This window comes from Stegostoma tigrinum, chromosome 5 (assembly GCF_030684315.1).
Source record: "Stegostoma tigrinum isolate sSteTig4 chromosome 5, sSteTig4.hap1, whole genome shotgun sequence".
Classification (NCBI taxonomy): Eukaryota; Metazoa; Chordata; class Chondrichthyes; order Orectolobiformes; family Stegostomatidae; genus Stegostoma; species Stegostoma tigrinum.
Window position 1 is genome coordinate 39172305 of NC_081358.1, and position 13977 is coordinate 39186281.

At 41.5% G+C, this 13977-nt stretch overlaps 1 protein-coding gene across 7 annotated transcripts in view; it reads left to right on the plus strand.

The window, feature by feature from the left end:
* Positions 1 to 13719, plus strand: part of LOC125451944 (zinc fingers and homeoboxes protein 2-like) — a 92195-nt gene extending 78476 nt beyond the window's left edge. For all 7 annotated transcript variants that reach the window (XM_048529720.2, XM_048529719.2, XM_048529721.2 and 4 more), the window contains 2 exons: positions 4612 to 7434; positions 12958 to 13719. In XM_048529720.2, coding sequence (XP_048385677.1) covers positions 4791 to 7433 — 2643 coding nt within the window. In that variant the 5' untranslated portion in view covers positions 4612 to 4790 and the 3' untranslated portion in view covers position 7434; positions 12958 to 13719. The remainder of the gene's footprint in view (positions 1 to 4611; positions 7435 to 12957) is intronic.
* Positions 13720 to 13977: the final 258 nt, after the last annotated feature.

Sequence of the window (13977 nt, forward strand, 5' to 3'; positions counted from 1 at the left end):
TTTCTGCTGTTAACCTGGCACTATCCCCCATCTATTCCTCCACTACATTAATGACCGTATCTGCATTGCCTCGTGCTCCCACAATGTGCTTGAACAGTTCATCAACTTTAGTAGCACCTTTCACCCCAACCTCTCATTCACCTGGACCATCTCCAACACCTCCCTCTCCTTCCTGGACCTCCATCTCCATCTCTGGTAACTGCCTCGAAACTGACATCTATTTCAAGCCTAGCGACTCCCACGGCTACCTGTACTACACCACCTCTCACCCATTTTCCTGCGAGAATGTGATCCCCCCCCACTCCCAATTCCTCCACCTCCACCACGTCTGCTCCCAGGTAGAGCATTCCACTCCCACATTTCCCAGATGCCCTCCTATTTCAAGGACCGTAACTACCACCCCCCACCGTGATCAAAAGTGCCCTCAAATACATCCTTGCATTTCCTGCACTTATGCCCTCAAACCCCCTCACCCCAACAAAAATAAAACAAAAACAGAATTCCCCTTGTCCTCACATATCACCCCACCAAACTTCACATTAAATCTATAATTTTCTGCCATTTCCATCACCTACGATCCAACCCCACAACCAAAGAGATATTTCCCTCCCCACCCCCTATCCGTCTTTCGTAGGGACCGCTGTCTCCACAATTCCTAAGTTTGCTCTACCTCCCCACTAAACCCACTCTTTCCACCCCCCTCTGGCCTGCAACTGCAAGAAGTGCCATTCTAGCCCCTACACCTCCCCCCTCACCTCCATTCAAGGCCCAAAACAAGCCTTTCATATCAGACGGGCTCACCTGTACATCCGTCAACTTGGTACATCAGTGAAACTAATTGGAGACTCGGACTGTTTGTTTGTTTCATAGAGCATCTGAGCTCTGTACGTGACAAAGTACGCCTTCTGGTCACCAACCGTCTTAACTCCACCACCACCCCCCCCCCCCCAAACTTCCTGGGTGACATGTCCATCCTGGCCTCCTCCAGTGTCACAATGCCACCAGCAAAATGGAAGAGGAACACTTCATATTTCGCCTTGGGAGCCTGCTGCCCGATGCCCTTAATATAGAATTCACCCACCCTCTCATCCCCTCCTCCTTGACCTCGCTTAACCTATCCATCTTCTCTCCCACGTATCCACCCCAGCACTCCCTACCTGGACTCTCCCATCACCATCCCACCAAATTCCCCACCGTCACCCCTCCTGTGTCTATTTATTTCTGAGCTTCTTTTCCCTTTCCCCATTTCTGAAGAAGGGTCCTGATCTGAGACATCAACGTTCCTGCTCCTCTGCTGCCTGGGCTGCTATATTCCTCCAGCTCCACAGTGTTTTCTCTGACTCCAGCATCTGCAGTTCTTGCTATCTCTGGGGGAAATACGTTATTACTTCGGATGTTCAGACATGTCCTAGATCCCCTGTAGAGGGCACCACATTTATATGGTCCTTGAGTTAAAGCAAGTTGCAGTGCAAAAGACCATATAAAGTCATTGAGCAACTGCAAATGTAAAAAACAATGAGCATTTTTTTGGTTTGTGGTCATTTGTGACTATAAATACCAGACCTGACATGAACTTGTAATACCTTTGTATTAGTAAGGAAGCTGTAGATTATAGAAATCACCAATAATCTGCAGTAGTGATCTGTTTTTCTTGCATGAAGCTAATTGCTAGGGTATTCTTAGCTATTCACTTCAGGGCAGACCTAAAATCTAGTTGGAAGAATTAGTATAGTCATGCAGGAAACAAAGCACAGAGGGATTATTTAGCCCCCTTTTTGCCCCCCATATCCCCAGTTATTGCAGCCCCAAATTAGTCCTCAAAACCTTGCTGTTTCACCACAGTTCCAAAGTCACCTTTTGTCTCAAATATTTACGCAGTTTCTTCTGAAAAGGTAGAGGGATCTGTGCATCGGCCGCATTCTGACAGTGTTCCTCCTCCTTCCAGTTGTATCCATATAAAAAGTTTTCCTTGCGTTTTTTCTCTGTCTCATTAATAGATTTATTGTAGTGACTCTTGATCACTGTCTCCCCAACTGGAGGATTTGTCTTTCAAAGTGTTTGAGAAAACTAAAACAATATATTAAAAGAAGGAATGAATTTGTATTCATGCAAGATCTTTGGGACATTTCAAAGTACTTACAGCCCATGAAATACCTACAAAATGTAGTCACTGGTTTAATACAGCCACTGCCTGCATTTCAAGGTCTCAAACAGCAGGAAAATAATTTTTTTTTTAAGGGCTGTTCATCAAGTGTTCACCTATTAAATCACATCTTCGTCCTTTGTAATTAAGTGAAAATATTCCCTCAGCTCAAATCTCTGTTCATAATCCAAATTTTCCTTCTTGCAGCATGCTGGTACATCTACTATATGCTCTGTGTAGCTTTAATGCTGTTTCTGTAATAGATGTGCCAGTCCATGTAGTTGCAATATATGTTGCAGTATGCAGTTCTGCTCCTGATGGCCTCCTAGTGTTGAATGTTGTGTTTATCCCTAGTCCATCTCACTTAACATGGTGTGCCCCGTAACACAGTGGAGAGTATGAAAATAGGATTTGTTTTTTGCAAAAGATGTTTCTTGGTCCTCTCCTAGGCAGATTGTTGAGGAACAGCTTGGTTAGGTTGGCCAAGTAGATGCATGTTTGATGCTGTTTCAGCTTTTGCAAGTATGACCTGGCAGTTTGTCCTCTTTGAGGGCCTGGCTGATGGTGCAACCAAGCTGTTCTTGGAGATGGATGTTGAAGAATTCTGCCCTTTGCTATTTTCAGTGCTCCTACTGAGTGGTCTACCTGGAGAAGTACAGATTATTCAGCTGCAGGTGGTAATCAGGAAATTTCCTTATTCATGTGTGACCTGAAGATAAGAGACCTCGTTATATCCAGGATGACGGTTGAGGATTCCCGGTTTCCAGTTGCCCTTCTCCAGGGCTATTTCTTCTGAGAGCGGGAGACTAAGCCTACGTAGTCACCAGTCTTGGATATCTCCTGTCCTATCAGCAACACAGACCCATCACTTTTATGTCCAACTCTCGCATCAGTTTTTCAGAAGTAAATCAGAGGAGGAAGCTTCTAACCCCATTGGACTAGAAACAGCCTGAATGTAAAAGGGGTTCCCCACATTTATTGCATGAATTGTTGCTGTTTGGGTCTGTCTTGAAATAGATAAAATTACCAAATGATATTTCTTTTTTGCTTTTACATTTCTCTCTGAATCTGTTGTCCACTTCCAATTCATCTCCACTAACTTGTAATGCACACCGTGTTCTACCAATATATGAACATGTGAATTAGGAGCAGAGGTCAGCCACTCAGCTCATCAAATCTTCCCTCTTGTTCAATAAGATCATGGCTGATCTGAATACACCAAATGTCTGCCAATGCCCCCATAATCTTTTACGCCCTTGCTTATCAAGCTTACACATAAGGAATATTAAAGCAGGTAACTTACTTTGGTCATTGAGATGGATTTTAAGAGGTCTCTTTAAGGAAGAAGAGAAGTATGGCAAGATTTAAATAGGGAATTGTAAATTTACCATTTAGGCCTCTGAAAGCATGGCACCAAAGATGTGGATGTTGGTCAGACATGATACAAACATCCAGAACTCTGAAAGGTAGGCCTAATGTTTTAAAACATAGCAAAACACCTGGTACAAATGTATTTAAAATTTTCTTAGGATTCAAGTTCAACGCCATCTCAAATTGCATCTCTGGCTTTTATTTACCTCTGTACTATGCCCTATTATTCTTTTTTTATCATCCATCGTGCTTACCTAACTTCTTGGTAATTACATCTATACTGTTAAACTCAAACCACTCCCTAAGGTAGCCAGTTGCACATTCACACCACTCTGGGTAGAGAAGTTTCTCCTCAATTCCTGATTTAATTATTCTGATTTTTGAGGCTTAGTTTTAGATTCTACTCTCAAATGGAAATGTTTTCTCCATGTCCAGCCTATTGAGTATAAATGTAAAGACCTTTCTTTTCGTAAAATAGATTTAAGCTGTTTGTCAATATATTGACTATGAAACCAAAGCATGCACAGTATCCATAATTTGCCTTGGAATAGCAGACTTTCCTCATGTATAAAATATCACAACTGATACATTCAAATATCATGCCATTAGAGTTGGATTGTACTTTTGAAGTTAAAGTTGGGGCAATTAAAGCTCATAACTCTGTACCTTACTCAACTTCATCATAAGCTAGTATAACCTCTGACTGCTTAATGGCAGTGCATGTTCCATTTCTCAGTGCTGACCTTTTGGTTTAAAGAAAACAAATGTGCCAGAAGTAGAAAGATGCCAATGAAAGTTGGACAAAGTCAGACTTGCACAATTCCAGGTTACGGTCCAACGCGTTTATTTAAAACCACAAACTTTTGGAGTGCTGCTCCTTTGTCAGATGATTTTACCTGACGAAGGATCCATGCTCCAAAAGCTTGTGATTTTAAATAAACGTGTTGGACTGTAACCTGGTGTCATGAGACTTGTGACTTTGTCCATCCCAGTCCAACACCATCATCAAACAGGACCATTCTAATCTATTGTTCATGGTTGTACAGGTTTTGTTTTAATTTTAAAAAAAACACTCAATCAAGTGTTCTGTATTGCAGGTTAAATTCTCCTGTGATGTGGGCCAGCAAAGCTGCCAGCTGGAGCTGATGGTAATAAGCAAGATCTTGTGTTCAGCAAACTGGAGCAGTTTTGAGCATACTCTCCCAAAGAGGCCACTGGTCTGTTGATGTTTTAAGTATCATCTTAGCCAGCTGCTGCTCCCAGTATCAGACTACTCATGGCTAGTAAACGGAAGTCCACAACTCCTTGTATGGTTCGCGCCACAGATGTCTTGGAGCAGGAACCAGATTTGGAAATGGATAGAAATGCAGGTGACGGGTCTCCTCACCGACACTCAAATGAAAGCTGGCCAGTGGATAATGGGATAAATGACAGGGATCATCCAGTTTTAGAGAAAACTGCCTTAGACAATCAACAGACCAAGAAACTAGGAGGCTATGAATGTAAATATTGCACCTTTGAATCACAGGACTTGAATGAGTTTACAGAACATGTTGATACCATACACCCAAATGTTATCCTCAATCCATTTTATGTCTGTGCGGTTTGTAACTTTACAACAAAAAGATACGACACCTTCACTGATCATAATGGTAGACATCACCAAGGTGAAAACAACTTCAAGTTGAAGTTGATAAAGCGCAATAATCAGACTATTCTTGAGCAGACTATTGAAGATCCCACTAACAGTATGAACACAGATAGAGAGGAAATTCCTCCAGCTGGAATCTCAATAAGTAAAACTCCAATCATGAAAATGATCAAAAGCAAAGCAGATAGTAAAAGAATCAACGTATTGTCACGCGTGAAAGATGAATACGATGTTACACAAGAAAGCAAGACAGAAGTGAATAGCACTGATTTAACTCACAACGCTAATAGTGGATTGCTAATTCCAGAAACTGTGATTAAGGATGGAGTGCCTCATGTAATGCCATCTATACAACCACCACCAAACATCAACTTAATACCCAAAGTCATGATTCCCATGCATGGCACAAAATATAACGCTGCTATGGATGTTAACAAAAGTCTCATCGGTTCCTTTAATAAATTCCCGTACCCTACACAGGCAGAACTGTCTTGGTTGACAGCTGTGTCAAAGCATCCGGAAGAACAAATTAAAATATGGTTTTCAACCCAGCGTCTTAAACATGGCATCAGTTGGGCTCCCGAGGAGGTAGAAGAGGCCAGAAAAATGATGTTTAATGGCACCATTCAGACGCCAACAATCACTGTTGTGCCAGCGCAGATACCATCGTCCACAAAAGGTTCCCAGCAGCATGTCATTCAGACAGGAGTGCCCTGCCAGTTAGTTGGTCAGACGGGTATCGTATGGACACAAGTTGCAAATGGGTCAACAATGTCCTGTTCTCCCATCACGTTGGCAGTAGCCACCAGTGCAAACCAGACCCAGTCTCAGAAGAGGAGTTTGCCTCCCTCACAAGTAACCGGAGAGCCAAAGCGTGCAAACGTGGTCCAGGTTTGTCAGCTCTCATCACAGGGGAATTCGGTCGTGTTTTCTCCTGGGGCGGCGGACTTAAACACGAGCCGCAAGAAGACCAAGGAGCAAATGGCGGAACTGAAGGCCAGCTTCGCCGTCAGCCAGTTCCCCGATGATGAGGAGGTTTTTCGGCTCATGCAGGTGACTAAACTCTCCAGGGCAGAGATCAAGAAGTGGTTCAGTGATAACCGCTACCGGACACAAAAGGGCCATTGCAGTCATGCTGCCTCGGAAATTGTGGTCACCATCCCCCAGGATCCTCCTTCTGGGAGCCACCCAAATCGTAAATCTGGATGGAGTAGTTACTCCGACTTTGCGCCACAGAAATTCAAAGAGAAAAGTATTGATCAACTGAAGATGCTTGAGGAAAGCTTTCAGTACAGTTCATTCCCAACTGATGAGGAAAAAGAAAGATTAAGGTCAGAGTCCAAACTAACCAGGAGGGAGATTGACGCTTGGTTCTCAGAGAGGAGAAAACTGAGAGACTCGCTAGAAGGAGGGATTCTAGAAATGAGCAAAGCACCCATCAATCCAGATGTGAAACCAGACTCTCTCAAATCAGAAGGGCAAGAAGTAGTTGACAGTAGTCACTCAAAAACCTCCCATTTGGGTCCACATTATCCAGGTAAGCCCGGAACCCCCCCTCCAAACACAGGAATGCAGCATAATAAAACAACTAGTCCAATTGACAAGACTCATAAGAAAAGTCAGGAACAGCTGCACATCCTAAAGAGTGCATTTGTACGTACACAGTGGCCAACAGTAGAACAATATGACAGTTTAGCAGTGCAGAGTGGGCTGCCAAGAAATGACATTGTACGTTGGTTTGGTGACAACAGATATGCAATTAAAAATGGCAACTTAAAATGGCTTGACCAGTACCAAAGAGCAAATACAGAAAGTCACAATGGCCAGAGTAACCTCAATGGCAATGAACGAAAGGGAAATAGCAGAGGACATAAAGCAGCTGGTGTTTGGGGCGGAGCAGGTCGTTCCATACACAGCCGGGCTGGTAAAACCATCCTGTTACAGTATTACTTACGGCACCGACAGCTAAGGGAGGAAGACCTTGATGAGTTGGTTTCAAAGTCCAACATGAGCTACGAACAGGTCAGGGACTGGTTTGCAGAAAAGCAAACAGAAGATGCCATGGACACATCAGAGAGCAATAGCAGAGATGGCCAGTTTAGTGATGAGGATGAGGAGTGGGGTGAGGTAGAGGACGTCAGTGAGAGGGATGAAAATGTTGCCTCTGAATTCACAGGCAGCTGGGCACACGCAACACAGTGTGGCTCAACGGAGTTTAATGAACTGGATTCTGAAAGCATGTCTGCTGAAAATTCACAATATAGCTAAGGTAAATGACTTGCTTGTTTAATTTGATGTCCACTGCCACTCATGTAATTGGTTTCTTTAAAGAACTGTGTGCTGCCACAATATTATACCATAACTTGTGAAAATAAGAACATTAGAGAGAGAAAGAGGAATAGACCATTTAGCCCTTCAAATCAGCTCCACCATTCGCCAATATATTTGTTGATGGCCTGCCTCAACCCACTTTCCTACATTTACGCAATTTTTTGATTCCCTTAATATTTAGAAATCTGTTAATCTCTGCCCTGAGGATACTTGATGAGTAAGCATCCACAGTTCTCTGGCATAGAAAATTCTATAGGCTGGCAACCCTTTTGAAGAAATTTCACTTTACGTTTGGCCTAAATTGTCAACCTATCCTGGCAAGACTGACAAAATGTTCCTTTATAATCTGCACAATTGCAAGCAATCTGAACCTTCATTTCATGTCAGCCCTGTGTGTTAACGGTGTGCACAACCGTGAAAAAATCATCTCTCTAGGGCCTGCAGGCGTCTCTGTCTATCTGTTTCCCTCCCCACCCCCTGCCCCCAATCTGTCTCTCCATCTCGCTCTCGCTCTCGCTCTCTCTGTGGTCTGTGTCGCTCTCTGTCTTCTCCCCTGAGTGTTCGTTTGTGCGTTCTTTCTCCCTCACACTCCTCCACCTCCCCCCACTCGGTCTTTTCATATCTGTCCTTCGGCAGAGTCCAGAGCACACTCATGCTATTCACAATTCTAGGTGTGGCATCACCAAAGACTCATATTTGTTTGGAATTAATTTAAATAATTGTATTAACACTCAATCTGTTCGTAATAAAGGCAAGCGTAACATTTAATTTTACAAGATAATATATTTTGGTGATGTTAAAGAGAAACCTGGCTCAGTGTTCTTGTCATTACATCTTGATTTGGCAGAATGAAACCAATATTATAGTTAAAACTGAACATGGAATACTTTGGTAGTGTAGTCACCCAGCATTGTGGACAGTAAACCTCTGTAAAAAAACTATTTGAATACAGATCTTGTGTATTTTGATTGACCTTTTAAATTCTTTAGATCTGCACTGATGTTATCAACAATTTCACAAAACTGTACACCTCCAAGGGTTCAGCCCATAGTCAACTCCCTGATTCGGCTATCCAACTTATCTCACTGACCAGCTCTTTCCTGCATAGCTGTTTATTTTTTTTTCTTTGAAGGGATTACTCCTCCGTTCCCTTTTGAAAGCTACAATTAAATCTCCTTCCACCATCCTTTTTATGTGATGCATTCCAGGTCATTGTAAACATGTTGCACTGTCTTTTGTTTTTTTTAAATTGCCATGCAATTGCAACTTCCATAATGGAGATTTATAACAATGTTAAAATCAGAACATTGCTTAATATGAATTGCTGAAGAAAAAGGCAGGCATTTTGATTAGCTAATGATTTTAAAAGATAGTGGAGTAGGTTAGCTTTGAATCTATGGAAGACGGAGAAGCTGGGGACTGAACTACGCCTCTAGTTGTACATTTGGCAGTCTTATTACTGAGTACAGTCATTCCCTGTTGAACATGAAAATAAAAAATACATTTTTTGTTATAATGAGGTTAAACCATACAGTCATGAATCATGCTGAGGTTTCTGGCGTTCCTCAGCTCAACAGCAAATTGCGTTTGTGTCGTATCTTTGCCGTGTGTTCCAAAGCACTTCTCTCACACATCAAATTTAATTGCTTATGTCCTGTCGGGTTTCCCCCTCTTAAGGGCAAAAACAAAATTATTTTACTGTTGTCAATCATGGTGATTGGCACCACTGAGTATTTGTTTGAGCAAAGAGTTTGTTTCTGTCATAAATGTGGAATTGCTGTCAAGCAGTGTGCACCACCGTTCTGATTGCACCCTGTGCAGAGATCACTCTGAAGGTGAATTTCTGCTGTCATTTTGTTTGTTTTATTGCACGCAATGTGGGTGTCCCTGGCAAATCAGCATTTTATTGTCCATCCTAACTCCCCTTGAGGAAGTGGTGTTGTGTTGTCTTCCAGAATGCTTCGGTCCATGCAGTGTAGCTATACCCATAGTGCTATTAGGAAGGGAGTTTCAGATTTTTGCCTAGCGTTAGTGAAGCAACAACAGTACAATTCCCAGTTAGAATGGCGTGTAGCTTGCAGGTCATGGTGTTCCCATGGATCTACTGCCCTTGTTTTCCTAGGTGCTAGAAGTCAGTGGGTTTGCATGGTGCTGTTAGAGGAGACTTGGTCGGTGGTGGACTGTATCTTTTCTATGTTGCTTGCAACAGCCATTGTGCATTAGTGGTGGAGGGAGTAATCATTGAGATTTTGATCCAATTAAGTCAGTAGAATTTCTTTGTGCATTATTTTGTACCAGTTATCTAGTGTTCTGGCTGACATCTTCCCAAGACTCCACAATCATCTTTTGCCTGGGAAAATCAATTTAATATCTTGCCTTACCCTATGGAAACACATATTGCACTTTCCAGCTTTCAGTGTAATGCTTTATTTTTGCAAGTGTAAATTCTGCAGAAGTTGTTGGCATTCGGTTTGAATAACTTAGACATGATAACTCATCGTATGGTAGGAACCAGATGCAAGTGATGGCTCAATGGCTGCATTCTCACTTCTGTCAGAAGGTTGAGTGTTCAAAATTTGCACCAAAGGCTTGAACATACAAGTTTAGGTTGGCATTCTGATATTGAGGTGGTGCTAGATTGTTGGTTGTGCCATCTTTTTGACATGTTGAACCCAAGGACTCTTCTGACAGTGACACTAATTCTGAGAAGAGATGGAGTGTGGACTTTATGCCCATTGTCTATGCCAATATTTATCCATTTTACCAGCATCACCAGTGGCATTGCTATTGACCAGAAGCTGATTTAGCCACGAAAAGATCATGAAATCACCACAGTGTGCAAAGAGGCCATTCTGTTCATCAAGTCCGCTGATCATCCCACCCAGATCCAGCCCCCTATCCTATTCACCAGGCCTACACATCTCTACATGACAGACAATTTAGCATGGCCAATCCATCAAATCTGCTTGTCTTTGTACTGTGGGAGGAAACCAGAACATGCAGCATAAAACTGCACAGTCACAGGGAAAAAGTACACATTCCACGCAGACAGGCCCCGAATGCTAGAATCGAACCTGGGTCCCTGGAACTGAGAGGTAGCAGTGCAAACCACTGTCATCATGCTGTCATTATGGCAACAAGAGCAGGGCTAGGAACGCTGCAGCAAGTAACTCCCCTCCTGATTTCCCAAAGCCCGTACACCATTTTACAAAGATTAGATTAGATTAGATTTCCTACAGTGTGGAAACAGACTCTTCTGCCCAACAAGTTCAAGCCAAGCAACTTAATATCATCCAGAACAAAGCAACCCACTTGAATGGCATGCATGTTCACTCCCTCCTCCACTGAAACACAATAGCAGTTGTGTGTACCAAATACATGATGCCCTGCAGAAATTTACCAAGGCTGCTGAGGCAGCACCTTCCAATCTACCACCAAGAAAAACAAGGGCATTAGATCCTCGGGAACACTATCACTTGCAAGTTCCCCTCCAAGCCACTTGTCATCCTGTCTTGGAAATGTATCATTGTTCCTTCATTTTCACTGGGTCAAAATTCTGGAACTCTTCCAACCAGCCACACCACACCGTGTGGACTGCAGCAGTTCAGGAAGGCAGCTCATCACCTCAATGGCAACTATGATCAGCAATAAATGCTGTCCCAGCCAGCGACTTCCACGTTCCATGAATAAATTTTCTGGTCATATCACATCACATTGCTTTTAGAACTGTCTGTGTGTAAACTGATTGTTGTGTTTCCTGCATCTTAGTGGGCTGTACATCTCAGAAGTATTTAGTCGATTGTAATGCATTTTGGGATATCCTGTGACCATAAACAACACTTTTAGAAATGAAGTCTTTAATTATTATCAGGCTCTTTCTCTCCTGTCTCCATCTCCCTTCCCTGAGCAAGCACTCCTTCGTTGTTTTCCTCCTTGAGTAAGATCTCACCATTAATACAGTGTGTTTTCTCAAGAAATGATGCAAAAAGAAAATGCCAGCCCCTGTAACTTCACAGGCTTTCCTCCTATGTAGGGTTGGGCAGAACCAGGAAGGATCTTTAATTATCAAAGTTTCAGTTCCTGTGGAGTGATGCATTGCAGCCCAGTGATGATTTTTGGGTCTTTTCATTCCACCTTTCAAGTCTGAATGGCAGTTTGAAAAGTTTAATTTTGTAATAGTGTACTTTTAATGTTGCAAAAAACATGTAATAAAAGCAAATTAACCTTTTATTTAAAACCTTTAGATCAATATTATTCATAGCAAGTTGGAACCCTGTTAAACAAAGAATGTTCTCCTTTGATTTTGTGGCCAACAGTTATGTAGAATTTCAAGTATGTATTTCAGACCAACTAATCTATTTTAGGGTTTATGCTCCACTCAAGATTTCTCCCACTCCATCTCATTCTATCGACAGGTCATTCTTTTCCTTTTGCCCTCACATTCTTAGACCTGACTTTCCCTTACAACCATCTCTGTCCCTTATTTCGGGGTTTGGTGGGATTCAGTTCCAGGTATCTTTACGTGTCAAGTACATCCATGAATGCCAGATGTGGATTGGACTGTGCATTGTGATGCCCACATCCTATTTAGTCCCAAAAGTCTCCAGTTTCTCAGTTCAGAAATGCAATTTGTTGGAGGTGACTGAAGGCTGCAGTCGCCTACGAATTGTACACTTCCCTCCACAAAATTACATATCTTCAAAAGGAGGCTGAACAAACTACTCAAAAGGCAAACAGAAGAGAATAGATTATACAAGTTCACTACGCTTACTAATAAGTTCCTTTTACTTTTGGTAATGTAAGTATTACCTAAGGTAATAGAATTTCTATGATAGAACATTTATATCTAGGATAGCAGTTCCAGATATGTCTTGCAAACTTCGGCAGTCCTTCTGGTAATGGCACTATCCCTAACATCTCTCTGCCATCGCTTTATTCTATCACCATTAAACTTTCCGTCAGTGTTAAAAATAAAACAGTTTAAAGACCGAAGATTTTTTAAACTTGCATATCTTTGAAACACATTGAGACATTTCCTAAGTGTAAAAAAAACTCTTATAAGCATAAATTGTCATTGCTGAGAATTTTTTATTCTTATTGACAAAATTTTTTTTAAAAAATTGTTCTTTACCCCAAAGAGTTTGTGTACCTTTTTCTTTGGTGAAAACATTTCCACATGCTTCTTTCCACATTGTGACTTTGTTCATTTTCTCACAAACCTATCGGTAGTGTCTTCAAGCCAAAAGCTGAAAAAAATAATAAATTTTGGTTTCTGATTTGATTGTTCATCTTTTCCCCATTTGGCTCAGGGGACAGTGTAGAAAATGTTTTAGGGTTGGGGACAAGGGTTGGTGAAACCTCATTGCGGCTATATGTGGCACATGATTTGCAAATAGACTGGCAATACTTGTTACATTTTGTCTTTTTGAAGCATGTAACATTTTTTGTTTCGCCTTCATAGGGAACCAAATGAGAAAAGTACTGACATACGTAGCAACATCTGTCTAGAGAAAAATTACCATTTCTATTCTCTGCGACACCAAGAAAGTAATCGAGAACTTCGGCTCTGACTCTATATTGTGTAAGACAGCAAACATGGAAACAGAATGAAGAACTGACTTCCATTGAAGCATCTTTCAGAGAGCAGGAGATTTGGTTATATCCATAGTGCCAAAGTTTTACTACTGTAATCAAAAGGGTCTTTGTAAATATTTTTTTTCTGTTTTTGAACAGATTTGTACAATTTAGGAATTTTATTACATTTATAATTGGTGAGAGTTAAACTTCGCAGATCAGGATGTGCCCATAGAGTCCCCGTTGGTTTTAGATTATGTAACCACTACCAGACTCTCCTCATTTGACATCTTTTTCATTCACTACTCTTACAAAATAAAAATCTGAACTCCTAGCCAAAGAGGCCTGTGATAATTAACGATGAAAATCATGTTCAAGTCCAGTCCCATCGTTAGGTCTTTGATGTATAAAATGGCAGGAAAAGATATTTTAAGAAGCACATTAGTAGAGGCTTGATATTGTAAGAGGCAACGTTTGTATTGTAATGCAAACTGCTCTAGCCAGCCTTCAGTCAGCTAGAGGTGTGCAATATTGACTTATTTATGTCAGCTTACTAACATAATTGAAGTTGCAGTAACTTGTTTCCTCCTATCTTTTCATAAGATTACATATTCAAAAGAATAAAAAAAATTGTTGTCCCCAGTTTGAATTTTTGTAATTTATTTAACAAAACTTAGCAAGTATTGGAACAGAGTTCATGTCATAGCTCAGTTTCTGAATCAAATATCTGCAAAAGGGCTGAGATGGTCTGATAGCTGTAATGATGGATCATTGGAATTACAAAGGCTAAATTCATACCCTTGACCCTGATTTCAGGTTCCGCTTCCCTTACACAAGCCATGGTGAGAGTTTAACTCTTTTTGAAAACCCACCCACTTGCATATAATTAGAGATAATGGGAACTGCA